Source organism: Aspergillus uvarum, assembly GCF_003184745.1.
Source record: "Aspergillus uvarum CBS 121591 unplaced genomic scaffold BO82scaffold_19, whole genome shotgun sequence".
Classification (NCBI taxonomy): domain Eukaryota; kingdom Fungi; phylum Ascomycota; class Eurotiomycetes; order Eurotiales; family Aspergillaceae; genus Aspergillus; species Aspergillus uvarum.
In genome coordinates, this window is record NW_020291316.1 from 374,539 (window position 1) to 401,704 (window position 27,166).

At 53.0% G+C, this 27,166-nt stretch overlaps 8 protein-coding genes across 8 annotated transcripts; 4 read left to right on the plus strand and 4 right to left on the minus strand.

Annotated features, from left to right (window-relative positions):
• The first annotated feature begins 78 nt into the window (after positions 1-78).
• BO82DRAFT_353314 (putative phosphatidylinositol-3,4,5-trisphosphate 3-phosphatase) lies at positions 79-2,693 on the plus strand. The gene is made up of 3 exons (XM_025634922.1): positions 79-366; positions 460-544; positions 611-2,693. Exons 1-3 carry the CDS (start codon positions 364-366, stop codon positions 2,254-2,256), a joined length of 1,734 nt encoding a protein of 577 aa, XP_025493207.1. The 5' UTR covers positions 79-363; the 3' UTR covers positions 2,257-2,693.
• BO82DRAFT_353315 (putative phospholipase A2 (PlaA)) lies at positions 2,514-5,543 on the minus strand. The gene has a single exon (XM_025634923.1). It carries the CDS (start codon positions 5,450-5,452, stop codon positions 2,918-2,920), a length of 2,535 nt encoding a protein of 844 aa, XP_025493208.1. The 5' UTR covers positions 5,453-5,543; the 3' UTR covers positions 2,514-2,917.
• Positions 5,544-5,789: 246 nt separating this feature from the next.
• Positions 5,790-8,244, plus strand: BO82DRAFT_353316 (EXO70 family protein). The gene is made up of 3 exons (XM_025634924.1): positions 5,790-6,358; positions 6,420-6,637; positions 6,698-8,244. The coding sequence occupies exons 1-3, from the start codon at positions 6,075-6,077 to the stop codon at positions 8,074-8,076; spliced, it is 1,881 nt and encodes a 626-aa protein (XP_025493209.1). The 5' UTR covers positions 5,790-6,074; the 3' UTR covers positions 8,077-8,244.
• Positions 8,245-8,559: 315 nt separating this feature from the next.
• Positions 8,560-10,899, plus strand: ade13 (adenylosuccinase ADE13). The gene is made up of 9 exons (XM_025634925.1): positions 8,560-8,620; positions 8,699-8,785; positions 8,883-9,610; positions 9,667-9,783; positions 9,841-9,913; positions 9,977-10,055; positions 10,115-10,121; positions 10,215-10,272; positions 10,357-10,899. The coding sequence occupies exons 1-9, from the start codon at positions 8,569-8,571 to the stop codon at positions 10,605-10,607; spliced, it is 1,452 nt and encodes a 483-aa protein (XP_025493210.1). The 5' UTR covers positions 8,560-8,568; the 3' UTR covers positions 10,608-10,899.
• Positions 10,900-11,943: 1,044 nt separating this feature from the next.
• Positions 11,944-13,505, minus strand: BO82DRAFT_373641 (uncharacterized protein; the record flags this gene model as incomplete). The annotated part of the gene is made up of 5 exons (XM_025637379.1): positions 11,944-11,970; positions 12,022-12,446; positions 12,521-12,801; positions 12,928-13,113; positions 13,204-13,505. 5 exons carry the CDS (start codon positions 13,503-13,505, stop codon positions 11,944-11,946), a joined length of 1,221 nt encoding a protein of 406 aa, XP_025493211.1.
• A 3,885-nt stretch (positions 13,506-17,390) lies between these two features.
• On the plus strand, positions 17,391-18,934 carry BO82DRAFT_280584 (PDK/BCKDK family protein kinase; the record flags this gene model as incomplete). The annotated part of the gene is made up of 4 exons (XM_025631306.1): positions 17,391-17,502; positions 17,607-17,755; positions 17,821-18,809; positions 18,871-18,934. The coding sequence occupies 4 exons, from the start codon at positions 17,391-17,393 to the stop codon at positions 18,932-18,934; spliced, it is 1,314 nt and encodes a 437-aa protein (XP_025493212.1).
• A 944-nt stretch (positions 18,935-19,878) lies between these two features.
• BO82DRAFT_431331 (uncharacterized protein) lies at positions 19,879-21,541 on the minus strand (the record flags this gene model as incomplete). The annotated part of the gene is made up of 3 exons (XM_025640695.1): positions 20,902-21,541; positions 20,588-20,850; positions 19,879-20,526 (listed from the first exon to the last, which is right to left on the minus strand). Exons 1-3 carry the CDS (start codon positions 21,116-21,118, stop codon positions 19,879-19,881), a joined length of 1,128 nt encoding a protein of 375 aa, XP_025493213.1. The 5' UTR covers positions 21,119-21,541.
• Positions 21,542-22,625: 1,084 nt separating this feature from the next.
• BO82DRAFT_49694 (SKN1/KRE6 family beta-glucan synthesis-associated protein) lies at positions 22,626-25,387 on the minus strand. Its single transcript, XM_025641259.1, has 6 exons — positions 24,485-25,387; positions 24,224-24,404; positions 24,027-24,128; positions 23,447-23,969; positions 22,921-23,398; positions 22,626-22,860 (listed from the first exon to the last, which is right to left on the minus strand). The coding sequence occupies exons 1-6, from the start codon at positions 25,105-25,107 to the stop codon at positions 22,809-22,811; spliced, it is 1,959 nt and encodes a 652-aa protein (XP_025493214.1). The 5' UTR covers positions 25,108-25,387; the 3' UTR covers positions 22,626-22,808.
• Between the last annotated feature and the right edge of the window lie 1,779 nt (positions 25,388-27,166).

A 27,166-nucleotide genomic window follows, 5' to 3' on the forward strand; every position in this document is an offset into this window, starting at 1 on the left:
GATTTCCGGTGACATCATCGCCGTCAACATCTGCAATCACCCGTAGCTCTCCTTCCTTCCACATCTCCTCCTCCACATCGAAATTGCACAGCCTCTGTTCATTCCGCTGTGGCAATTATTATTGTTTGAACTAGGTGGATGGAAGCCGTCATCATTCGCAAATATCTCCATCTCTCCTGGGTTCCCAGAAATTGGAGATCATCACCGGGTTGAAGCCCGTGCGTGCTTTACCTCATCCATCATTAATTATCCGCGCTGCCAATGACCAGGCCAGAGACGCGCATGTTCTCTTCTATATCACCAGGAATACGTCTTTGAACTGGACCCTTCATTTGCAGCACGTAAATTCCGCCTTAGAATCTCATGGTACGTCTCAGCTTGGATTTGAGCTTTCTTCCTCTCTTCCCCACCCCTGGCATGCCAACACGGGACCTGACATGACATAATTTCCCGGCGCAGGCGTCGATCCTACGACAGATTGTCGCTGGTCCTAGACAGCAGCATCCCGAAGCAGGCTTGGATCTCTGCTACGTGACGGACAACTGTATGCTACACCTGGCACCCCTGGAAATTCTATCGACTAATGGCCAACTCCTTCTCCGCACCGCAGTGATCGCAACATCCGGTCCATCTTCCAACTACCCGCAACGCGCATACAGAAACCCCCTTGACGAATTGGTCAAGTTCCTCGACTCCAAGCACGGCAGCGACTGGTGCATTTGGGAATTCCGTGCGGAGGGCACAGGATACCCCGACTCGGAAGTATATGGCCGGATCCATCATTACCCATGGCCGGACCACCACCCGCCCCCGTTTGCTCTCCTTCCCGCCATAACCGGGAGCATGCGCAACTACATCCATCGACTGGATGATCCTCAGTCTGCAAACAAACTGAAAAGTGACAACAAGCCCGACAGGGTTGCCGTCGTTCACTGCAAGGCGGGAAAGGGCCGCAGTGGGACCGTCGCCTGCAGCTATCTGATCAGCCAGGAGGGATGGAAGGCGGAGGACGCACTGCAGCGGTTCACGGAGCGCCGCATGAGAGTTGGGTTTGGTGCCGGTGTCAGCATACCTAGTCAGCTGCGCTGGGTGGGGTACGTCGATCGGTGGTCGAATCAGTTGGAAAAGAAGTACATTGAGCGGCCGGTTGAGATCCTCGAGGTACATGTCTGGGGCCTCCGAGATGGGGTCAAGGTCGCCGTGGAGGGTTATGTCGACCAGGGTAAGAAGATCAAGAAGTTCCATCGATTCCAGAAAACCGAGCGCACGGTCGTAGACGACGTGAATGTGACACTTTTCGAAAGCAAGAATGAAAATGCGCACCCGCTGCAGCAGAAGAGGAGCAGCAACAATAACAGCAACAGCGGTAGCCCCGAAGGGTCTTCAAGATCATCCCCGACAGGTACCCCTACCCCCGAGAACCTGGCCGATTCCGCGACACCGACAACAACAACATCTTCATCAACAGGTTCAACGTCAGCCAAACCCCAGAACAACCCAATCAAACACATCTCCAACGCCATCTTCCGGCCCCGGCAGCCAATCATCATCCCCACCTCTGACGTGAATATCGACTTCGAACGCCGTAGCAAGGCCGCCTACACAGGCTGGGCGATGGTCACCTCAATCGCGCACGTCTGGTTCAACGCCTACTTCGAGGGCGGCCACGAGCACGACTCCGGGGTATTTTCAAGCGAGTGGGACGCATTGGACGGCATCAAGGGTACCACCCGCAAAGGCGTCAAGGCCCTCGACCGCATCAAAGTCGTCTGGCGCTACGCCCCCTCCCAGCAACACGGCAGTGGTGAGAGGAGTAGCATCGACCACACGACCAACAACGGAGCCACCACTGTGGACGAAGGCCAACCCATCACCGAGCCCAAACCTGGGGAGCCAGCTCCCGAAACCCAACCGCCGGACTGGCACATCCATGCGACCGACTCCGACCAACAGGAGAATCTGGACCCCGCCGAAGGTGGTAGTGCTTCAAGGAACCCGAGCTCCTCTTCCTCCTTCAAAAAGGACCACGGCCACCATAAACACAAGCACGGACACAAATCCTCGACGGCGTCGGACCATTCCATGGCCGCGGAGCTGACGGCCACAGCCGCAGCGTCGATTCAGGACTGGGGGAAACATCTGGGGTTACGGAAGCAGACGGACGAGAGTAAGGATGTCAGTCTGGCGGGGAGTGAGGATGAGGTGCGAGAGTCCGGGGAAGGAGACTTGTTGAAGCAGACGACGAAGAAGACGTGAATACTACTGTAAGCTTCATCTTCTTTCCTGTCATCTGGAAAGTCCCACGACTCGCATGTATTGGGAACCGGCTCTTGGGTCGATAATCATGCTTCAGCGTTTCCTTTCTGTCTATTTTCCTCGGGAAACTATTAGAAGTAAGTATACGGATAAAAGGTGCTTTACCCTTCTTATACCCCGTGCTGGCTTTTTCTATCATGTTTATTCTGGTTTGTTTCGTACATACATACACAGACTGCGTGTTCCATAATTTTTCGAGCTTGCGGAAGCTTGGTAAAAATCAGCTCCCCCGGTCTGGCTTGCAGCAAGAGCGATGACACACGGATATGGAAGAAAAGGGGTTTTAAGCTAGATTACAATGCGGCTGATGTACTGTACACTGGCGGATCCAACAGGTAGTCTGCCGGACATAGGGAATCAAGAAACAGATATTGCGAGACAAATAAGGAAGTCAAGAACCAAGTGTGCGTGGTAGTAGGACATGCAACGCCCGTATTCCTCCCGTGACAATCATAATCCATTATTCCTGAGATGCGCAAACTCCAAGCTTGAACGCCCGTTTGTGAGAGGGTTTCTTTCATCATCATCTATTGAGTATATTGATGACATCATACACAAAGGAACGTGATTTGGTTCAATATTGAGGGAAAACGAAATTCTTCTAGATGGGAACAAACCCGGCCAGCCGCTGCCGATGCTCCTGCTCCTCCCGCCGTAGCCGGTCCGATCTCTTGCGCTCGTACACGGCCCGCACCACGCGCTTGACCTGGTCCTCGCCCTGGGCGAAGTTGGCCTTGGCCAGGCCGACGACGGAGTCGATCTGCTCGGGCGTGTAGACGAAATTCCAGGTGGACAGGAAGTCGTCGACGTCCGGGTTGATGGAGCCCGGGTACGGGGTGAGCGGTTTGGCGGGGTCGGAGACTTTGGTGGAGGTGGTGCTTTCGGAACGGCGGATCGGGGTGCGGGACGGGCTCAGCGAGGAGGAGGACGGGAGATTCGGGGCGGATGGGTTGGGGAGGAGGGGGAAGTAGACGACGGCGATGCCTGCATCGGGTCGCATGAGGTGGAAGTCGGAATCGGCGTGGTCGTCGTCGTGGTCGCCGTCGTTGCTCGTGTGGCGGCGGGGCTGGAAGAGCCGTTTCGAGGGCGGGGGCTCGCGGTCGGAGACCATCTCTTGTTTCGTGCCGACCCAGACGTTGCAGTAGTCCAGGTCGGTGCTTTGGCTGGGGGTCGGGTTCGTGGCGGTGGGGTCTTCGTCCTGCGTGATGCCCCGTTGGGTGTTATCCGACGGGGATGTAGGAGAAGAAGTAGGCTGAAAGGTCTTGTCTTTCGCTGCGTTCATCCTCTTGTTGATCTCGTCCTCGGAGATGTTTTGCGGCTCGCGGAGAGTCTCCTCGGTGATCTTGGGTTCTTCGCTCTCGCGCGGCCAGCCGGCGCCGATCGGCCAGCCCTTGATGCCTCGTTGGCGAGCGTAGCCGTCTACGACGGAGAGCCAGTTCTCGTGCTTGATGTCAGCTGAGGCGTCGAAGGCAATGATCACGTCCACCTCCCGACCAGGTCGGAGTAACGGATAGATGGGGAGGTTGTTGCTCATGCCGGCATCCATGAGGCGGAGATGCTTGCTCTGAAAGATCGAGTCCGGACATGAAGCGGGCAAGAGGTCCTTCATTCCTAGAACGTAGTTCGGGATCGCAGCTGGGTCAATAGGGTGAACCCGGATCAGGTCCTTCGTCTTGCCCTGAATCAAGGAATCGATGCCGCCGAATCCAGTAATGCCCCTCACCACGGGTCGGATCTCTTTGTAATAGTGAGAGAGAGTGGCACAGAAAGCGCTACCCCAGATGCCCATTAATCCCGGAACGCGGAGTTCGGGGATTGGGGATATCTGTTCACGCTTGACGTTGGCGCCACCGTAGAAATGTCTTCCTAATGCCCAGGTCGGTATGCCAGCACCGAGTTCCTCGCAGAAGAACTCGTACGGCGTGAATTCAAACCACTGGAACCAAGCTTCATTTTTTGATTCTTTGATGACATCCTCAGGCTTCGGATATTTGCCGTCTTCATCTTTGATCTCGACTATAGGGATCTCATGGCGGACAGCAGTGTAGATAGGAAGTGGATGCGCTCCATTGGTGAGGTTGTATCTTTGATTGGAGAGTTTGAGATCTCGATCACAAACCCCCAGTTCGCCCTTGGGTACTAACAATCTTGCAGCCAATAGCATGCCGTATATATCGACCAGACCGAAGTCGGCGCCGGGATCGCCCTTGAGCTTCTCGACCAATCCGCTCAGCAGATATTTGTTGGTGGGTGCGGTGGTGAGCAGCTTAAGTGCTGCCGGAGGAAACGCTAAGTGGATTCCCAACCTATTTTTCAGGTGATCAACCTGCTTGTTGAAATTACGTCCCGTGATAGACGAATGGTACAATGTTTGTAGCCAGCAGCTTCCGCTCACCCCTGCGGTGTAGGTCACGCAGTCCCAGAGCCCGGCTTCTTGGGCTGCGAGGTACGAGCCTGTGCCGGCGACAAGCGCACGTAGACCCCCTCCTGAGCCACACATAGCTATGGTAGGGACATCGTCGGGATGAATGTCCTCTTCGTTGAGGTTGAGATAGGACGCAAGGGCTGTTACGGCGTACTTTCGTCGTCTTTCCCTGTACACCAGTTCTTCATCACACAGACTATCCCCGACCCGGACTCTTGCCTTTCGTAGAATCTCAGGGTTGATATCCGGATCATGAGCCTCCTTCCAGATCTCGTCGGCAAGGGAGCCAGGGGCCATTGATAGCTCCCGCTGGAGCTTCTGCACCGATGCGGGTAGCAAACGGGTCCAATCGGGAATGATGTAGTTTTTGAGATTCTCTAGCTCAATCCAGTCCGAAGTGCCGACTGATAGCTTGACGCCCTCGAACTTCCCCAAGATGTTGGTCCAAATTGACCCCGCATCTTCATGATGCGCGTCTTGTCTTGAGCCATGCCCTGGCAGGTAGTCGCTGAGTGACGAGGTCTTTTTCGAATCCTTGTCCGCGAAGACGGAAGATGTTGTAGAAAAGAGGGCTCTCGGCTCGGCCTGTAGTAGAAGTTGCTTACTTGGAAGGTATCGACCACCGGCGACGTAGAGTACCCCGCCGCCCAGTGCAATTAGAAAGGTAGGAGGAATTGTCCAGTGCAAGCGCGATGCTTTCGCAGCACCCATGGTGAGATGGGTACTCCGTAGGGTAAGAGGAGCAGTGGCGGGCAGCATGCAATGGTGAAGTCCATAACGGGGGAGGGGAAAAGATCCAGACCGCGACGATCAGGTACTACTTAAGCAAATTCCGTTTCTTCATTCCGACGGATTCGAGCTGGTCGAGAGGATATGTAGCCATTACCATTACATCATATCATGTGATGCATCAGTTTTGGGGCTCAGCCAAACTCCGGTACGCAGGACGGGCCGAAATCACCATATCGAGGCAAGCGCGCATTGCGGAGTCACGCAGCAAAGCAGAGCAAAGCAAGCAAATGCGCCCGGTGTCCGTCCGGGGCAGACGAAGAAGGGGACTCGGGACGGAACTCTCACTCATCTCTTGGAGGTATATTAAACTAACTGTCATGCTTGTTTCATGAGGCCAGGTGCCTCGTTGGTCAGCTCTCAATTCTGACGTGTCGCCTATTCATCTAATACCCATCCCCCCCCTTCAATTATCTTGTTAGTCCTTATCGCATTTCATGAGCGAGGAATGACGTCTCTCCGTTCTTGCAGAGTCGATTTCATTTACGAATCCCTGATTGTCTGATGTTAACGGTGGGACCGGCCGATCGAGTCCTCCTTCGCCATGGTCGCCCCAAGGAACGCCGCATACGCTGAGGAGAGTGCAGAGGTCGAGGTCCTCTACGCCAACCTTGAGAAGCTGAAGCTCCTCACCAAGAAAATCCAGGGCTCCTTGGTGCGTCTTGAAACCGGCGGAAACGTGGTCAAGCATGCCATCGGTCCTATCTACAGTAATACCCAATCCCTCCAGATCACCAACAGCAACATTGAAAAAGTCAATGAAGCTATCGAGCGTCTGCGCCAACCCCTCAATGCCAAGGGTCAAGAAGAAGGCATTATCCGTTCCGAGTATGCACCCTCCGTTAACACCACTCCCACCGGCTTTCTTCATTTTGCTGACCCCCTAAAGCCCTCAGAGTGTCGGAGTGTCGCATTATCTTTCGGCCGTGAGACGTGTGGAAAAGGCGCTCGCGGACTTGAACTCGACCAATTTGCGATCCAACCAGAAAGCTATTACGGACTTCAACTCCTTACTGAGCCTCGGCAATTCGCAACTTCAAGACTTGCTCCGCAGCCGGCTTGGGGAGAATGTCGGTGCCATCGAGCCTTTACACTATCTAACCAAAGGTATGCAGCCGCCTGACATTCCTGATTGATGAGAGGAAGACTAACATTCATTACGTTTAGAGCTCCCGTTCCCCTCACTCCCCGACGATGTCCTCACCGAATTAGGACCCGTGTGCGCCACCATCGCCTCTGCAGCAAGCTATGGGCCTCAGCGAGACGGCGGGAATCCCGCGCTCAAGATATACTCCGATTTACGTGGACCATATGTAACGGCAAGTTTGCAGAACCTTGCTATAGCGTCATTAAATACTGTCAAGAGAAGAGCTGCGGACGGTCCATATCGACAAGGCACAAATGGTATTGGCATCTACTCCAATGCCTTGGAGAGCTTCATCTACACGGAACATGATATGATTGTGAGGATATTCACTGGAGGAGAGCGTGGTCTGGCTCTGCAAGCGACGTGTCGCTCAGCCTTGACTGAGTATTCGCAGACACTTCGTGAGCTCAATCACTACATCCGAGCCAACCTAATGACAGACTGTTTTCTGGCTTTTGAGATTATCGAAATCGTTACTGCGATGTCTTATCGCGTCGATTCGAAGACGGGAGAACTTAAGAGCTTGTTTATCGAGGCGCTGAGGCCTGTGCGGGAAACAGCCAAGTCATCCCTCTCGGAGCTTCTCGAAGAAACAAAGCGCAAGGCCGCAGGTATATCTATGCTTCCTCCAGATGGCGGATCAGTGCCTCTTGTGAGCGAGGTGATGAGTTCTCTTACTACATTGACTGGATACTCCGGACCCCTGGCATCCATCCTGACTTCTTTGGGTGACGGAAACTGGCATTCGACTACCAACGCAGCCACTACGCCCTTGGATGTCAGTCCAGACAGTTCGACCCTTTTGTCACATTTCATTCTTGATATGATCGAAGCCTTGATGATTGCGCTTGAGGCACGAGGTCGAGCACTTCACCGCTCCAAGGCAGTACAGGGGGTGTTTCTGTCAAACGTCTTCTGCACCGTGGACCGCTCTATCAGGTCAAGCCCAGAGCTAGCCAAATATCTTGGATCTGGAGACAGCATTGCTCGGATTGATTCCTTCCGCAAACGGGCAACATCGACGTATCTTGATGCTTGGAAGGAGACGTCTCACTATCTTCTTGATGTGCAGTACACTTCCCGTGGTTCCGGCCGGCCAACGTCCGGAGGCGTGGTTGATTCCAGCGCCATTGTCAAATCGCTGTCGTCCAAAGATAAGGATGCGATCAAAGACAAGTTTAAGGCATTCAACGCCAGTTTCGAGGATCTGGTGACCCGCCATAAAGGTCTTTACATGGAACGCGAGGTGCGCGGGGTTCTCGCTCGGGAAGTGCAGGCAGTCCTGGAGCCCCTCTACGCGCGGTTTTGGGATCGGTACCATGAGATTGACAAGGGCAGAGGCAAGTATGTCAAATTCGACAAAGCAAGTCTCTCTGCGCAGTTGGCAGCGCTGGGATGAATGCGGGCAAAACCCGCAACAAGCACTGTGGGGTCCGCCATACCGAATGCAGGAGGTTGGTCGTGTTGATCATTACCTTCTAATGGTTGGGTGTGAATAAACGAGGGCTAATTTGGCGGATATAGGTTTCTTCTCTTAATGTTTTATTCTAACTAGATTATCTTTTTATGGTATATTATCCTTAGTAACCAGCATTGACTACTACTGTATAACTGCATACTGGGCAGTAATACTTCACCAGTGCAGTGGACGCATTAGGAAAGATCGAAAAGGGGTCGTGCGTTTTTCCCCCACGTCGGGGACCGTCCGTCATGTGATGATTAGCCCCTCCGGATGATAACGTGACTGATAAGCGGAGACCCCGCTAAGAGTCATCCAGCCCGCTGTAAATTTTCCTGGCTCTACGCACACTTCTTGACTCCATCCATCCTCTTTCCTCCTTTTCTGCCTGCCAATTCCTGCGGAAATCCTTTCAATCCCGTTTCTGACAGGATGTCTTCCAGCAACGATGTCTACCAGACCCCTCTCAACTCGCGTTATGCGAGTAAGTTCCTCCTGACACCTCCTTGACGATATCTGCCAGCCGGAGCGATATCGGACTAATTGTTGTTCGGGTGTTCAGGCAATGAGATGAAGTATCTCTTCTCTCCCCGGAACCGTTTCTCTACTTGGAGACAGCTGTGGTTGTGGCTTGCTGAGTCGGAAAAAGGTGATTATCCTTTGTCGCTGTGCAACAGCTCTCTCTCTCTCCATCTCCATATCGCAGTCTGCGAGCTGCCGACTAATCAGAAGGCCCCTTCTCCCAGAACTCGGTTTGGCTATCTCCGATGAGGCGATTGAGCAGATGAAGGCTCACCTGGTCATCCAGGATGACGAGTTCCAGGTTGCCGCAGAGGAGGAGAAGCGTCGGAGACACGACGTCATGGCCCACGTTCACGCCTACGGCCAGGTCGCCCCCGCTGCCGCGGGTATCATCCACTGGGGTGCCACCTCGTGTTACTGCACGGACAATGCCGATCTAATCTTCCTCCGTGACGGTCTCGATATCTTGATCCCCAAGCTTGCCGTTGTCATTGACAAGCTGTCTGCCTTCGCCAAGCAGTACAAGGATCTGCCCTGCCTGGGTTTCACCCACGGCCAGCCCGCTCAGCTGGTCACCGTCGGCAAGAGAGCTTGCTTGTGGATCCAGGACCTGCTCATGGATCTGCGCAACCTCGAGAGAGCCCGCGATGATCTGCGCTTCCGCGGTGTGAAGGGTACCACCGGTACTCAGGCTTCTTTCCTCCAGATCTTCAGCGGCGACCACGACAAGGTTGAGCAGTTGGACGAGCTGGTCACCAAGAAGGCCGGTTTCGACTCTGCTTTCATCATCTCCAGTCAGACTTACTCCCGTAAGATCGATGTCGATGTGGGCAATGCCCTCGGCTCCTTCGGTGCCACTTGCGAGCGCATTGGTATCGACATCCGCCACTTGGCCATGCTCAAGGAGGTCGAGGAGCCCTTCGAGAAGGACCAGATTGGCAGCAGTGCCATGGTGAGTTGCATTCTTCGACAATACGGAATAAAGGCTAACGTGATTTTTCTTCGCAGGCCTACAAGCGTAACCCCATGCGTTCTGAGCGTCTGTGCTCCCTCGGAAGACACCTTCAGAACCTCCCCAAGGACGGTTTGGACACCTACTCTGCCCAGTGGTTCGAGCGCTCGCTGGTGAGATACTTCCCGCCCATTTGTTAGCCATGGAACCGTCTGACAATGAGCAAATAGGACGACAGCGCTATCCGCCGTATCAGCATTCCCGAGCTCTACCTCTCCGCTGACGCCTGTCTCATCCTCCTGAGTAAGTGGCGACGATGCCGGCTCGAACACTAGAATTCAGTTGCTGACCAGCCCATCATCACAGACAACGTCACCTCCGGCTTCGTCGTTTACCCCGAGGTCATCAAGCGTCGTGTCAACGACGAGCTTCCTTTCATGGCCACGTAAGTTACCCGATCATTCCCCCCGGGAGATTAATCTCAGCCACTGACAAACTCAACAGTGAGAACGTAAGCCTCGCCCCCGAGAGAACAAGCATCCCACCTCAATTTCTCCTCCACCGAACCTCCCCTCTCCATTAACAAATGACTAACCACCACTAGATCATCATGGCCTGCGTCAAGAAGGGTCTTTCCCGCCAGGACGCCCACGAGGAAATCCGTATGTCTTCCTTGTCCCGTTCTCGAAACAACACCAATTTTGTACTCCCATCAATTCCTTCTAACCACAATCCACAAATTGCAGGCGTCCTCTCCCACCAAGCCGCCGACAACGTCAAGAAGCACGGCAAGGACAACGACCTCCTCGACCGCGTCCGCCGCACCGCCTTCTTCGCCCCGATCCTAGGCGAGCTCGACCAGCTCCTCGACCCCAGCACCTTCGTCGGCCGCGCCCCGCAGCAGGTCGAGAAGTTCACCTCCACCGAGGTCAAGAAGGCCCTCCAGCCCTACGAGGCTTCCCTCGCCAAGGCCGAGACGGCCGCTCTGTATGTATAGACACACACACACACATACAAAACTCCAAGCCTGGTAAATCCCTCCCCCCCAAGTTGAGAACGAAGAAATGTCAAAAAAAGTTCTTATAAGAGGGAAAAGAAAGGGAAGAAATAAGAAGTAGAAGCGATTATAGTCACATGCTAGTTTTTGGGGAATTTCGCGGTTCTGAGGAAGAAAAGTGCTAGGGTGTAGCAGAACAGAATCCGGGGTTGTACTTTTGATTGTTGTATTGCGACGGGTCATGTATATACGGGTATACTTTAATTGATGATAGCAGATGGTTTTGTTCAATTCATGTTGTATTACGGGGTTGAGGAGGGATTGTAGTCCGTATGAATTAGTGGAGAGGATTTGACCGACCTATAGCCGAAAGAGCTTCTTGTCTCTCTTGCTGAGATGAGATGAGCGGGAGCCGCGATAACTACATGGTCACAGAGACAGAGGAAGGAAATAAGATGGGGGTGGTGGGTGCTTGACAGTATTAAGTCTAAGGCCGCGGTCCAGCGGGTGTTTGGAGTTGGTTGGTGGAAGGCTAGATGGATACGTAGAGTCAATCTAAGAGCCGCGGGCCCTTGTGTGACTTTCCCAAAAAGGAATTCGCGGCTGAGAGCTGAGCCTGGAGGTGCCCGCCGCCAGGCCTTTCAGGCCTCAGGCGCCGAAGTCCCGCCGAGCCTCCAGCATATACAGTACAAGCTGTCGTGATTCCAGTTGGAAGTCATAAATGTCATGATCTATCTATAATTCTTATCCGCCTACAAACTCGAGGGAAAAAAAAAAAAAAAAAAAAAAACGACACACAATATAAACAAACAAAAAGCGTAAAGGAACAACAAACCAAGAAAAAGTGAAATGAACCGAAAGAAAAACACGCATACACACGAGGTGGAGTATAAGCACATGAGACTTTTTTACTCCCCATAAAAAATAGGAAATCGAGGTGGTCCCGAGTATGAAATGGCGATAAGCGGATAGAGAAATCAGGGTAGCTGATGCTATGTCCCTGGTGGAATATGTGATAGGACGGAGAAGGACAGAGAAGGAGAGAAGAGTCGGTAGGCTGGAGATCTTGGTTCGACATGTTTTTTTTTTCTTTTCTCATTTACTATTTACAGAAAGGGTTATGTTAGTACGAGGCTAGTGGTACATCAAGCAGCCAAGGAAAGGTAGTGGGGAATGTGATGAGACAGTAACGAGCATAATAGAAATGATAGGAAACGCACCATGCCACGCTTAAACGATTTGGTCCTTATGTTCATACAATATCATCCTTGTCAAGTACTTTTTAAGTAGCTATTTCTCCTGGTTGTATCAAGGCCATCCAGTGAAAGTATTTCCCTTAGAAGGTTGAAAGCCAGTTGATGATCTGTGTATATTAGATCGAGAATCAATGAGAGGGGAAACGAGGGTAACGTACCATCATTGCTTGCACCAGAGCGACTTGCTCACCGTAGTGCTTTCCGTCCCAGCTCTCGGCCTGCAGCGTCGCATTGTACAATCCCAAAGCATCCATGCCTCGGGCACGAGCGTCCTTGATAGTGTCTTGCGAATACTGCCAGCTGGATGCGTGGATGTTGTCCCTAGCGTCCTTCCGGAGGCCAGGGGCGGTGGGACCGAGCCAGAGGAAAGGGGTGTTTTGTTTGGTCGCCTTAGCCATTGATAGCCATTCGTCCATGCTCTTCTGAGCGGCCAAGAGGGAGTATGAGGTCGAAAGCGAGAGGCTCAAGATCACAGGGACGGGCTTGCTTCGGTCCGCGGTTCTTCCTGTCAGGCGGCGAAAGTGGTCGCGGGCACTCTTGGAGGCTGTGGAACCATCAGTGGCGAGGAAAGCATGAGATACACCTAAATTCAACCCAAAAGTCAATACTTGAACCCTAATGAGAGCTACGGCATAGTACAGCCACCGGGTCACTCACGGGAGGGGCACGAGTATGGGGTCCGCAAGGCGGGGCTGCCGCTTTGTGCATCAACTTCATCACTCGAGGTGATCCGCAGGGGTAGACAGGCTGCTTGGGTGAATTGAGACTCGCATCGACATCTCTGGCTCAAGTCCTTGTCCATTTCCCAGTCTCTAAGAGAGCCGGTCGCGAGATTCTCTCTCAGAAGGATGTTGAACCCCGCATAGGCGTCGGCTAGGGCATCATCCCCAACAAAAACTATCCCATCGAATCTCTGCAGGATCTCACACACCTCAGAGCTGGAGTACCAACGATAGGCACAATCTGGACGGCGAGTCAGCCGGAGAGTCACGAAAGGTTCGTTACTGTCTGAGCGGATTTCTCGGCAAGGTGCCCGACAGCGGGACCACGGTAAATCTTGTCACTTGCCTTGGGACGTGTACGCAGCATCAAACCCGTGACGACCGCCATTGCTCATGGCACTTAGCAGTGCAGTTCGGGTTGAGCAGTACGCTGGATTGGATGCTCGCCCATCGCCGGTTGACGGGGTGTTGTAGAGGGACAAAGAAGAGATGCCGCACTCACGTCGGCCCACATATTGAGCCAGTAAACTATGTATCCAAGCGGGCTGAATAAGTAACTCTGGCCACTGACTGACTCGCCGGGGACAAAGGTTTAGGGACGGCAGGGCCCGAACTTACTCGGTTTGAGGTTCATGGCGAATGGGACCCTTCTGCGAAGGGGTGAAAGGCAAATAGAAGATGTCTCGGATGAGCCAGACAATATAGAAAACGCCCAACACCCACAGACAGGCCATCAATTTGTATGTGGAGGATCGCCAGGTGACTCTACGAATCAACCTTCGTCCGTTGGGTCCCTCGATCGGACCCCGTCGTGGTGGAGCATTGTTCTGTTGCGTTCCAGAGAACGGATAGGCAAACGCCTCGTTCATCGCGGATGATAAGCCCATTGGTTCGCTATGGGAAGCACGGCGACGAGACATATCGGGGAGGGGGAAACAGGGTTTTTCTTTACATGCACTTGCAGCTGGGGGAGGATGGTAGTACAAGAAGAGGAGGGTTTAGGGAAGATGCATCTGCTGGGAAGGACAACAACTTTCTGGAGGGTTCCGTTTGCTTTAGGGTAACGAAAGTCTGCGTGGCAAGACAGAGACCGAGCAGAGCAAAGAGGCCCGCAGTAGAAGGAGATGAGCCCCGCCAAACAGCCCGAGGGGTATCCGGAAGGAGGGGTGAGGTTGATAGTAAAAGTACTGGAGACGAATCCAGGCGCGGCACAGAATGACGGCGATGCTGATGAGACCTGAGACCAGAGAGGGGCACAAAACGGCCAGGACGTGAGGCGCCTGCCCTTCGTCCTCTTGATTGTGGCTTTTTGTTTCCGTACGTCTCACTGTCACCGTGACTTTTTTTCTCCTGGCTTGGTGTTCTCTGCCTCTGTTCTGTCTCGCTTCCTGGCCTTTGGGTATTTCTGGCCCTCGAGGGCTGCCTGTTAGATAGTCGTCGCACTCGGCTGCCCCACGTGCAATTTCCTTGCCCTCTACACTCGCAGAGGTGCTTTTCCTTCACTTTGGGGGTCTGTCCAGTGTTCACTTTGCCCCTGCGAATTAACCAATACGAAGCCTCCAAGGCCTTAGCCACAGGCACGCACAGTGGATGAACCGGGCAGAAATCGGCTTAAAAAGGAAAGATAGTAGTAATCATGGGAGGGGCTAATAGACTGGATCCGAGCCAGTTATGGGCTGAATTGCGGCATCAATGGTAGCATGGACGCGGAAAAGGCAATGCTGGAGAAGTTGCGGATCCTCCCTATCGGGTCTTTGCTGATGATCAGTGAGTGCACGACCCAATTTCAGAATAGAGGTACAACATTAACAATCAGAATTGAAAGACAACTAGAAAATCCAGACAACTTTTTAAAGGGTGATGGTGGGTTAGAAGAGAGATGGCCCAAGCGAATCCTAGAGGTTAAGTAAAGGAACAATAGAAAAATAAAAAAAAAAAGGATAAAAATAAAAAAAATATTAGAGAAAATACCAACGGAAAAAAAAAGAGGGTTCGATGTCGTGCGGCGCACTTTTGCATCATAGCCACCCCATTTTTTTTCAAGTCTAAAAAGACAAGACGCCAACAAGGCCGTCAAAATATGAAATGAATAACTAAAGTGGAAAATGAAAGGGAAAACAGTCTAGGAAAAGATCCTCTGCAAGTCAACGAACTGGTCGATGGGTCTCTCGATCCGTCCGCGTCCACAAAACGGGCTAACTTATAATAACGGTAAATAATAATAAATCCAATCCACCCACACACAAATAAACGGGCGCCTCGGAGCAAGAAATTGATCCGGCATATCAAATGGAGCCTCTCACTTGCCTTGTATAAACAGTACAATCAGCCAGATGTGCGAAGCACTCGGGGGAGTAAGCAGATCTGTGAAAGCAGGAGTGCTTTGGACAGTCGCGAGACGTTTTGTGACGAGGTCGAATGTCGAGGCCAAGTAGAGATTAAGAGGTTGAGGAGAGGGTCGCTTTTGGTGCTCCTTTTTTTTTTTTGTTCGAGGGACCGAACAGTCAGTCCACCGCACGGTGCGGTGACAGCCACTTAAATGATCTGGCGGAATACTCTCAACGGACAATTGGTATTCTGGTTGGTGGGCCAGACAGGTGTCAAAAAGTTAACGAGACCTAACAAGACTCCACTATCAACAAAAGTTTCGGAGGTACGAAAGACGAAGATTCACGGTCTCTCTCGACCTTCAGCTGGGGTTGTATAATGTCGTTCAGGGAGTGACGAGGTCTAGAGTCGGTTCGTGTCAGACCCATGCTAAGGGGGTGGTGGGCGAGGATTAAGAGATCGCAGGGTTTCCTTTCGTGGCCCTGCTCGGTTCCAGGGACTTTTGTTCGACGGATCTAAGGCATCACTGCCAGCGTCGTCGAGCATGACGACGATATGATGAACAAGACCCAGCCTGAATTGAGCATGAGAGGTATGGTTGGGCATCGCTTCAATCCTTCTATTTTTCTTTTTCTCTCCAGCCCTATGCGACTGATGGTGATGTCGTAGTATACCTACAGTACCTCAATGCTGGTCCTATCATCATTATTAAGACCAAGGCTAAGTGTGATTGGGCCCAGTGGGTGTCCTGATCACTGACTTAATTAGAGAGGGAAAGCTGTCCACGGTGATCACCGTTGCCGCGGCCGTTGTTTAAATAAATCTTTCGCTTGTTTCTCATTGCTTTTTTTCCCCCGTTTCATCTCAATCCTCCGAGGGAAGGACAAAATGACATGTCTGTCCTCGCGTGACGATTTATCGGTGAGACCTCATCGCGCTGGTCACCAACCATAGCGAAACCAGTGCAGAATATACAGGCCACTGGTATTTCTTGTCAGCAGCGATTTACAGTCGTGGAGGATACGCGAGACTACGGTCAAGCAACCGTCGGTTTCCTGGGCTTTCCTTTGGGGGTTCCAGATCGAGCGGGATGCTTCAGACCACGGCAAATGTTCGACCGGGATTCTAGATGGTTGCTATTTGTATCGGGAGCATGTGAGTCACTGAGCGGTGAGTTGGGAGGCGACAAGGGGGGGTGGGTTTGGGGGGGGGGAAAGGGGATAAATGTGAAACCGGCCGGTAGTGGTGACATTTTCGTACTGAGAATCCGGGGAGACACGAGATGTACACAAGCTTGTCTTGGACCTTAAAGAACCGCGGGTAGCAAGCACAACAACCCCGGACGCAAGAAACCTAATCAGGTACAGTACCTCGACGGAGTGTGACGGAGGAGAACCAGTGACCAGGGACGCGGATTGGGATGAAGACTCGAAGAGACATCAGACATTCGGGTGGACAGTCCCCAAAGTGCGCAAAGTGCACAATTCTTACCCCGAGAGTCAGACGGCTGACCAGTCGGAGTATCTGCGTCGTGCCGCGTCGAACCATCCTCGGGCGAAGGGGAGATCCGGGACGTTGTAACGTGCAGCTCATTTGCACCGGTAATTCCTCCGTGGTTAGTGGTAGGTCTTGGCGCTGGTAGATTATGGTGTGGTAAGGACAGTAAAGTCAATAAATAGAAGAAGCAAGCTTTGTCGCTGGAAATGTCAGACATGGTCTGATCATGAGCAGCTTGCCTGAATGAGCAGTAGTCAGTGCCCAGGAACAAGTCGAGTGTACTCCAATACTTGCTGTACGGATCGGCTGATTATTGCCTGCGAGTGACTGACTAAGGATTGAGTACACTCACTACAACTAATTTACTTCCTCGGCCCATCACGGGATCGGAAGCGGTCTTTTCCCCCCACCATGGCACGTGACCGTCTTCCCCCGGGAATCGCAGAGAGTCTCCGCAACAACTTTCCCCGAAGGAGTCATTCGCTGCTGCTGGTTGTCCAGCCCAGTCCGCGTCCAGAGCTTACTTAGTACTTACTTCCCTCTGCCCGCATCTTTCCTTTCCCTCCCTCGCTCTCTCTCTCTTTTCCCCCCCCCCCCCCCATCTTTCTTCTTCTCTTCTTTCCTTCTTCCCCCTTTACCCATACTGCTCGTGTGCTCATCTAGAACCATCTATATTCTCGAAAAAGTTTCATAATTTTCCATTGGGTTCTGGTGTCTATCAATTCCAAGTCACTTTCCCACACTGAGATATCCCACTCCGGGGCTTCTTACCGCCCGCCGTTCCGGAGCTCGCCTGCGAGACGGAGGGGACTCCCCCAACCTCGGTAGTTCCTCCTTACAGCCTTCTGCATTCGTCCCAACTTTGATTTTACTGACATCCATTTCTCCTGCCTAGCTTTTGACTTGCGAGAGTTTGTTTCTCATCACATTGGTTTTGACCAGCGCAATTCCAGGCCGGACGGCCTGATACTCTCAACATCATGTGGAAGCCGTCGGAGAGACTGATGGACACCATCAGACACTATGCCAGCTTCCCAGCGACCGGCGTCTCTCTCCGACAAATGGTTCAATTTGGAGATCGACCATCAGTCGGTATGTGTTGAGGTGCTTGCGCACTTTGTGATTCTGTTTCATCCCAAATGACGCTGGGGAGATGACCGACATCGGCTAATCTCATGGTCGCTACCCGCATACAGGCACGTTGTTCCGAGCGTCACAATTCCTCTCAGAAGAACTGCCCATTCGCCTCGCCCACCGTGTCCAGGATCTTGGAGAACTTCCCGATGGACTCAGTGAAATGCCCTCAATCAAAAAAGTTCAAGATTGGTACGCACAATCGTTCGAGGTATGACTCACCCACCGCCCGCTCGGGGTTCTGTCCGCCGGAGTTGTCGCTGACGTCCCCGGCAGGAAATCATTACGCTGCCGCGACCCACCCTCACCCAGGAAGTCAAGGCCCGCCTGCTGCGCCCGGGAAAGCTTAACGGCGGGACCTCGAGGATCCTCTCGGAAGTCACGCAGAACCCCAGCATACGCGAAGGACAGTATCGATCCTCCCCGTCCTCCACGTCAAACGGCAATGGAAATGGCAAGGCTGCGGCCGCTCGAAGATATTATGCACCATCCGATGATCAAGGAAATTGGCCACCGGAGCTGAACGACTACAACGAGCGATTTGCACAGACACTCAAGGAAATCAAGCGAAGACACGACAGCGTCGTGACCACCGTGGCCCAGGGTATTCTCGAATGGAAACGAAAGCGCCAGCGCCTGCAAATCGACTCGACCGTGCAATCCTTTCTCGATCGCTTTTATATGTCAAGGATCGGCATACGAATGTTGATTGGGCAGCATATCGCATTGACTGAACAGACTCACGTAAAGCATCCACACTACGTCGGAATAATCTGTACCAAGACAAATGTGCGGGAGATAGCCCTCGAGGCGATCGAAAATGCCCGTTTCGTCTGCCAGGATTACTACGGATTGTTCGATGCCCCCAAGGTGCAGCTTGTGTGTAAAGAGGACCTGAACTTCATGTATGTGCCAGGACATCTGTCACATATGCTCTTTGAGACCCTGAAGAACTCCTTGCGTGCGGTGGTGGAGGCCAAGGGTGTGGACAAGGACACCTTCCCCGTCACCAAAGTCATCATCGCGGAAGGAAAGGAAGATATCACAATCAAGATTTCCGACGAAGGTGGTGGCATCCCTCGTTCTGCCATTCCCCTGGTTTGGACGTATATGTACACGACCGTCGAGCAAACCCCAAGTCTGGACCCAGATTTCGACAAGAGCGACTTCAAGGCTCCCATGGCCGGGTTTGGCTACGGTCTTCCGATCAGTCGTTTGTATGCTCGGTACTTTGGTGGCGATCTGAAGTTGATCAGCATGGAGGGGTGAGTAGCGAGCCTTTGTGGCAGGGAATTCAAGAAGCACGATGGCTAACAGCTCTCACAGATACGGGACGGACGTCTACCTCCACCTGAACCGACTCTCCTCGAGCTCGGAACCCCTGCAATGACAATTACCAGTCATGAGGGATGGTCGTGTCCGGTTCTCTACTTCCCACAGACTGCATCCTTTCTACTCGGAACCGGATCCATCACCATCACCATCCCAAAGATTGACGCCTATGAATATCGAACGTGCCCGTGCGCGGATGCGCACGCGGGAAGTCTCCGAGCGAAAGCAAGTAGGCGATGCTGCGAGTCTGCTGAACGCTGAAAAGCGCAGATAAGCGACTTCTTGTTCCTACTGACGATGGATCCTTTTATTCAGCCGTGTGCGCTGCGCGGGAACCAGACACCAAGAATTTGGACTGACGGTCTGCTTAGTAGCAGACCGTTGGCATTCCTCCAATTGGAAATGCCATACACAGCCGAAAGAATGATTGAGATGAAACCCTAAAAAGAAAAAAAATTGCAATTGAGATGTCGAGACATCATTATGTCAACCCTCACCGAGATGAAGAGTTGAACTTATCACGCCGTCAAGGGAAAAAAAGAACGGTTTTGATCTACTTAGATACCCCCCCCCTTGCCATGTTTGGAAACTAGCCGGATTGTGGGTATACTTTAGATGATGGTGTCCACCACCACCATCCTCTTTCTGTCTTGTTTAGCTCTGGGCTCGATTCTGATTCTGTTTTTGTGTTCACATCGCGTGTATAGTACTTTTTATGGACTGATGGAAATCACGGGGTACGGTTTTTGTTTTCACGGCCAGCCAATGTATATGAGGCACTTTTTTTTTTACTTTGTTGTCCTTTGGGGGCGAATCGTATAAGGAGATCTTTCAACATGCGTCTTTTCCTTCAGCCTGATCTTGAGCTTTCAGGCTCTGTGACCCTGTAGGAGAACTGGTGATTATGGTATAGTATCCAATGCCCTAGTATAGCCGACTACTGGTGTTCAGTTTGAAGTAGCAGGAGAGAATCCCCAGGGAGTGACGACCTAGGACTTTTAGTTATGTAAGAGAAGCTCCAAAGATCGAGGCCGCGGCACCAGCACCACCCACCAAGCCCCTCCGCGCACGCCCTCTCTCCCGCTCCCTCTCCCGCTGCGACCGCCCCTTGATGCCCCTCCGCTGTCTCTCAGGCGTCGACCCCGCCGTCGCCGCCACACTACTACTATTACTCGTCGTCCCTGCCTTCATCCTCCCGGCCGGCGACGACACCGAGGACCCTGCCGCCGCCGGAGACCCCCGATTCGTGCCACTCCCACCACCTCCACCACCAGCACCAAAACGCTCCGCTCCTCCCCCCGGCGGCGGCCGCCTCCACCCCGCCTCATCCGTCTCATACACCTCCTCGACCTGCCGCGGAACAACCAACCCCGTCGTCGTGATGGGCCCGCCGATCCCGACCCCGATCCGCAACCGCCGGTCGTCTTCGTCGTAGTCTCCGCCCGACGGAGTAGCGGGCGATGCGCCAGCAGCAGCCGCCGCCGCCGCCGGCGACGCGGTCCCGGATCTCGATGCTCCTCCCCCGGACACGGACCCCAACCGCATCGGATGCTGGATGACGAAGCGGTCGCCTTGGAGGCTGGCGGCGGTGTCGGGGTCCTCGGGGCTGAGGAGTTTGGCGAGGAAGCGGCGGCGGGTTTGGGGGATGGACTTTTTGGGGGGTGGGAAAGTCAGCAAGGAGGGGTATCTGGGGAGGGGATTGGGGGCATACCTCTTGGGCGGCGAGGGCCTGCACGGTGAGGAGTTCGCGGTCCATGAGGACGCAGAGGGCGGCGTGTCGTTCTTCGCGGATGCGGCTGCGGAGCTTTTTGTCTTGTTCGAGGGAGGTTTGGTAGGGGGTGTTTGTGGTTGTGGTTGTGGGTGGGTTGGGAGGGTTGGTGGTGGTTTCTGTTATTGCAGTTGTGGCTGTGGTCGAGTCGCCTAGTGTGGTGCCGTTTGTGGTGGGGAACTGGTGCAGGGGATTTATTGTTGTTCCTGTTTGATAGTCAGTGTGTATGTCGGGGTGGAAGGAAGAAGGGGCCGTACTGTTCTGCGTCCGTTGCAGCTGGGATAACTGCTGCTGCGCTAATACATGCGCCGGCAGGCGGTGCGTACTGCTGATTATGGAGTCGGAGGTAGAGGTGTCGGTGTCGGAGTTGTACGGCTGATCATCCCGCTCATCGTCGTCGAGGATGATGGGGTCGTCGTGGTCGTGGCCGTGGCTGTGGCCTGAAGGCACGCCGTGGATGTTGGGGTGGAACATGTTGCTACCAACGCGTTCCTTCGGAGGAGGTTGATGAGAATGAGGTCACGGTATGGGGAGTTGTGTATCGCTGCGAGTCTTGCGATGGAATGCGCTTCTCAGGCGCCAGGGTCGTTCACTATTGAGTGGCCGTCTTGCGTGGTTGGGTGGGACGTTTGAAGTCGGCTTTGGGGCCAATAGAGATTATACGACAGAGCGCGCGAGGTCCTTTTGCCGGTTCTTTGGGCCGAGTATAAGCACCCAGCAGATACTAACTGCGGGCGTCAGGTATGCGATATATGAGGTGAGGTAGCGATAGAGCGAGGCGACAGATGTCAAGGTTCGACCCTGACCAGCAGGATGATCGGTTGGGATGGACGAGTCGGAGTCGGGAGGGTGGGCAGTGGTTTGAATGTGGGGGGCGGCGGAGATGATGCGATGGTGGTGGTGGTGGTGGTGGACTTTGTTGTGCCTGTTTGCACTGCGGCGGTACTGTTGTACTGGACCTGTGCAAATTCCAACGTCATCGACCTACCTGACCGCCTTTTAGGCTCGGCTTGTTTACCGAACAACTATAAGTTAACTTACCCGACTAAGCAGTACTCATTAGGAAAATAGTCCCACGGGAGTATCGAGAGATTGGTTTAGATTATTCTATTTATCTTGGTCAAAGATGTACCATGTGGTGCTAATGCATGAAATTGATCAGAATGCTCCGGTACAGAGAAAGCTAGCTGTGCTAAAAGCCCACTGATCCAAATCTCACCCATACGAAGTCCTCCACAGCCCATCCATGGAGATGTCCGCTTTTCGGAATCATGGGAGCTGCTACTCACGGCGTCGTCTTCTACCCTTTGCTTTGTGGTATGAGGCTATATGATAGCGAGAGCTGTGGTCCGCTCTATAAAGGGCTTTCTTGCAAGAAAATCAGCGGAGCTGCCTGAAAAAGCCAGGAAGGACGGGGATTCAATGTTGCGAGCGGGGATGCTTCATCTCTTCTCTCCAGCCCTGCTAAGCATCTAACACATTAGCGAACTCCTATGTTCGAAACTGCTTGTCGGATTCAGATCTCACGTGCAAAGAATAAGTCCATCCCGATCAACTCTCGCAGGCACAGTACCCATCTTCGGTAGTTCCTCAGTAGTGGTAGTCTTATTCGTACTATGCTATGGTCTAACGAAAGGTATTTTTCCTTGCTGCACTCCACCCCTAAGCTCTTAACGTCTCGTTGAGTCTCTCTCCTCCACCTCGAAAATGAGACCCTAATAATGAGAACCATACCCACACCCTCACGCAAACCAAGATAAACAGGACAATAGATCAATCTGCGGAAGTATGCCAGCATGCGGGATTGATTAGATGACAGAATTGTTCGAAGAAAAAATCAACTGCGACGGGGAAGAGTAGAAAGGAGAAAGTACGTCGGAAATATCTCTAAGAAGAAAAATGCAAATATGGAAGTGAAAACCGCCCCTCCAAGACCTATACCACACACACAAACGCGTGCGCGTCTCTCCTCTAAACGCCATAAAAACAAAAATGCCGCTAAAAAGAAATGACTCATGACACCCTCAACGAAGTGCCGCTGATATCTGGACCTTTGCGTCCGCGTGGCCACAAAGGCCAAGTCGACACGGCGGGCTTGGTGAGGACTGATAAGTGTTTTTTTGTATTACTCGAAAGGTCGTGGCGAGTTGAACATCGAAACCGTCTAACATCCATGCATCAAGGTATTTTTGGGCCATTCATAACCGGCGCCGTCCCTGGGAGATGTGAGCATACATGGACAAGAAAAAAAAAAAAAAAAAGGTGGAGGATTATACCAAGTGGTTTTGTTTACATTGCGGTAAGCCTCCGGGTGTCTGGCAATGTAGTCCGTAGTCTCGTAGCCCGGCGGATCACAGGTGACGCTGGTGTGCTCGGGGTCCTGGTAAATCCGAATATAGTCGAATCGCAGGTAGCCCGGCAAGTAGCTCTTGATGCTCTCGTTGATCGGGGCAAAGTTCCAGGCCATGCCCAAGTTCATGACGATCGACAACGGCTCCACGGGGATCAGTCTTTGCCCGATGTTGCCATTGGGTCCGATGGCGCGACCGTCCAAAGTCCACGTCTTGTCCTGGCCAACAAACCAGGTGATGTCGCCTGTCGCTCCAGGCGTGTATTCAAAGGCGTAGACCTGGTATTCTGAGCCATTGTACCAGTGGTTGTTGAGGTTGGTGAGGCCCGACATAGCCTGCTGATACGGGCCTCCGCGGTAAGAGTTGATCTGCGTGATTGTGGGATCATAGACAGCGGTGAAATCTGCGACAAGGTCAGAGAGATAGCAAGAAGAGCACGGAGCGAACTCACCATAATCAGGCATATACCAAATATCGAACGGCGCCATCTGCAGACTCTGAGACACGGAGCCGATATATGCATTTTGATCACCATTTAAGGCGATGACATTAGCTTCGAGCACGTCAATCTCAGGTGCGCCACGCGATTTCCCTGGGGAAGGATGATCCGCGCCAGCGCACGTGCATGCGGGGAGACGCATCCCCGGCAGGAAGTTCATACCGTCCGGGGAGCTTTGGTTGGGGGTAATGCCGGCGTCGCATTCGTCGTGGTAGCTATACGGCCACGTGCCATCAGTTGTGGCAGCATAACCAGGTCGACCTAGGTTCCCCATGGCCCAAAAGCCGGGCCAGAAACCGGAGACATCACCGGAGCCGGGAAGTGAGACACTCGCCTCTAAACGACCACCGGAGAAGCACAACTTGTTCCAGCTTTGCATCATGCCAGACCGATATGAGACGTTGTGATTAGCGAAGGCATCAAACCGAATCTCAAGGTTTCCATCTCTCGTCGTGACTGCATCCGGGTCATACCACTATGCGCGCAGTTAGTTACCACGATGAGATACCACAGCCGACAAACAAGCCCGTACCTCCAAGTCCTGCGTGACACCATACCACAGGTCAACTGCTTGAAAGTAGGCATCATCATCGTCGTAGAATGTTCGGCCCGGAGTGTTGAATTCATCCGAAAACTGCATTGCGAAAAATCAGCCACAATTCCAAAAACCACGCCCGCGGCATGCTGGCTGATTCCGCCCCCTTTGGGGACAAGCAACCGCATCCTTACCACTAACTGCCATTCCTTGCCATCCGCCGTGGTCTTGCTCAGGGCTGACTTTGGCGTTTCCGGGTCTATCAAGCCGGTCCGAATATTGGCCATCATCGGCTGCTGGCCGACCTCGAGACACAGGGGATCAGTTTCATGACATGATGGTCTGGACGGTTTTCTGAAGCTCTCTACCGCCGACCTGGAAAGAAGAAAAGATAATCAGCATTCATTCTCCGTACAAAACAAAAATCCCCAGATCAAACTAGATTGCATCCATACATGACAGGGTAGCCGATAAACAACACCAAGAAGCCTATAGTGATCAGAACCAACCCCCCAACATTTGCAATCCCGCGCCTGTTCCATATGTCGCACTCTTGATCGTCGTTCGGGTTGGGTTCGTGCAGGTAGTCATCCTTTTCGATATCCTCGGGGAACAGCAGCAGTCCCTCCATGGGCATGATGTTGTACTTCTCCGACACCGTCTGCGTGTTCACATCCACCTCATCGCTTCCGGCGCGTGACGGGGACCGTAAATCTTCGAACGGGGTATACACATACCCGCGGGTGTCCGCACTGGCACCCTCGGAGCTCCAACTCGTGCGCCGCGACGACCGCGTTGACAGCTCCGTCGACCGCATGCTGTCCATCTCCTCCCGGTGGCCGCGGTAGGGCCGCGGCGGGATCAGGAACTCGGTCGACTCCTGGGGTGTCGGCGACCCCCACATCGTCGTTTGCAACGTGCCATCGGAGGGAGACTGCACCATCCCCGGCGTCAGCGCCCGCCCAATGTGCGGGTGTGGCACCGATGCATACGGGTCATCGGAGTCGGCGAAGGGGTCTTGACGTCCTGAATTGAGTCGGATGTGAGGAGTTCCGCGTCCCGTGGATTGAAAGGACATAATGGTGCGATATGGCGTTCTGTTCCAATCCCAACAACCGTTCCTTGTTGTTCTCAGTTGCTATTGATTCACTGTCACCCGCAAGCACAAGATCTGACACCGGTCTGGTGATCCACCGTCAGGCCTGTTGTTTCCCGAACTGGTCGACTTGGGGGCGATTGGGATATGCAGGCTCGTTGACTGGAGAACAGCCTGGCTTGTGTTATGGTCCCGCACTCGCAGCAGAGACTAGATCTCCATAAATCACGAAGCAACCTTCCCGACACTGTTGTCCCCCGTGATTAAGTTGATGATAGGTTACGCGGTAATGACTGTAGTCGAGGCAGGGGCGACGTAAAGAGAGACAGTTGACGCGTGGTGAATTGTAAACCAGACTGAAACCAATCCAGACGAAATAGTGCACCCAATGCTCACAGACAAGGCCGCAGTGGCTGCGACGACATGAAGATACGCGCGCGCTGGTAGAGGACTGACAGGCTGACCCAGGCTAGAGGTGAGTGATGTTAAAGAAGGGTTGAACGAGGCAGCTGTCGCGCGCAGACAGCGTGGGAAAGAAAGAGAATGGAAGCGAGCGATGGAGGGGACATGCAAAAGAATGGTACAGGGAGACCAAAACAGGCCTTGGGGGGGGGTGAGAGGGCGCGAATGGAGGTTGGTTGGAAGCAATGCGGCCCGTCGCCCAAAGGGGGGTGTGGGAACAGCGCGATGAGTGAAGACTGCAATGGAGTCAAAAGAGGAAGAAGAGGAAGAGAGAAAGAAGAGGACAAGAACAAGGATACAGAGAGATCAAGGCCAGAACCAACTTTTCTTTTTCGCTTTGTTCCGTTTCCCAAATTATTTCCATGCAATAATAGCAACTGTTACATAGATGGTCAACTAATATTACGGGACCCTGGCACTGCAGGTACAGTACATAGTCATACAGACAGACACTGCAGATTGACTTGACTGCCCGAGGGGAGAGTTTGATCCAAACACAGAACATAATGGAAGTGCAGGCATCCGCCGATCAAGGGACAACAACTCTCTTGGCCGAAGAATGCTTCAATCCTGTGCACCCATTGGGCCCTGCAGTGGAGCCTATCGGCCAAATGTTGTTTGCGACGCTGGGGTAAAAAGAAAAAACAAGAAAAAGAAAAAGAAAAAGAGTCAAAAAGTAACTATGTGGCCAGTGGCGCCTGCATGAGCGTCGAGCATCGAAGAGTTATACTTGGATCTGATCGACTCTGCTGCCAGGAACCATGTGATGGCGAACCACTTGTGCATGGCTAGCGTGCAGCCTCATTGCCCTAGTTTGACAAGCAGCAGCAGTAGCTAGCAGTAACAACAGCATGAATCGCACCTGAACGAGGTGAGTCTCCTTCTTTCTCGCACCAGACCTTGAATCAACAGATAACCCAACAAGTGACAGCAACAAGGAGGTGAATGTTGAGGAAGAATTTGGTTGCCGGCGAGAGCTAAGAATGACGGCCTTGATCCCATGGAATCTGGAGATCGCTTGGGGTGGGCCGAGACTAGTCGGTTTTAAAGTAAGCCTACTAGGAGGACACTAGCGTCGATCTTTCTTACGGTATCATACCGTGCACACCCAGAAAACAACCCCCCAAGAAATTCTGGCATTCCTACTCATCGACTGCAACAACCACATTCCATTGACCCGTTCACCATTGTTGCCTTGTCAGGGGGTGGGGGGGAAATCCATCCTGTCTTACAATGGTATAAATAGCGAGAGTCTACCCGTCTCGATGTCCCGGAACAGTACCCCGTACATCCTGACCTCAGTAATTTCCTTCATACCATACCCACCCGCATCGGCCGGAACCTTGTAGTCCCAGTCCCCTGTAGGCTGTAACTTAGTTAGCCTCCCCTATTCTAGCAGTGATCCAGAAGGTACGGCGTAGCTAGAGAAGATCCCGCACAGACAACGGCAACCCTTCAGCGCACTGCTCGCGTGCTTCCCCCTGAGATTGAATATCGTTCCCCAAGCTATAACAATTGACTGGTGGATCGTGCTCCTCAACTGTCAGAGTGCCTGCGTCACTGTGCAGGGGGTGCTAAA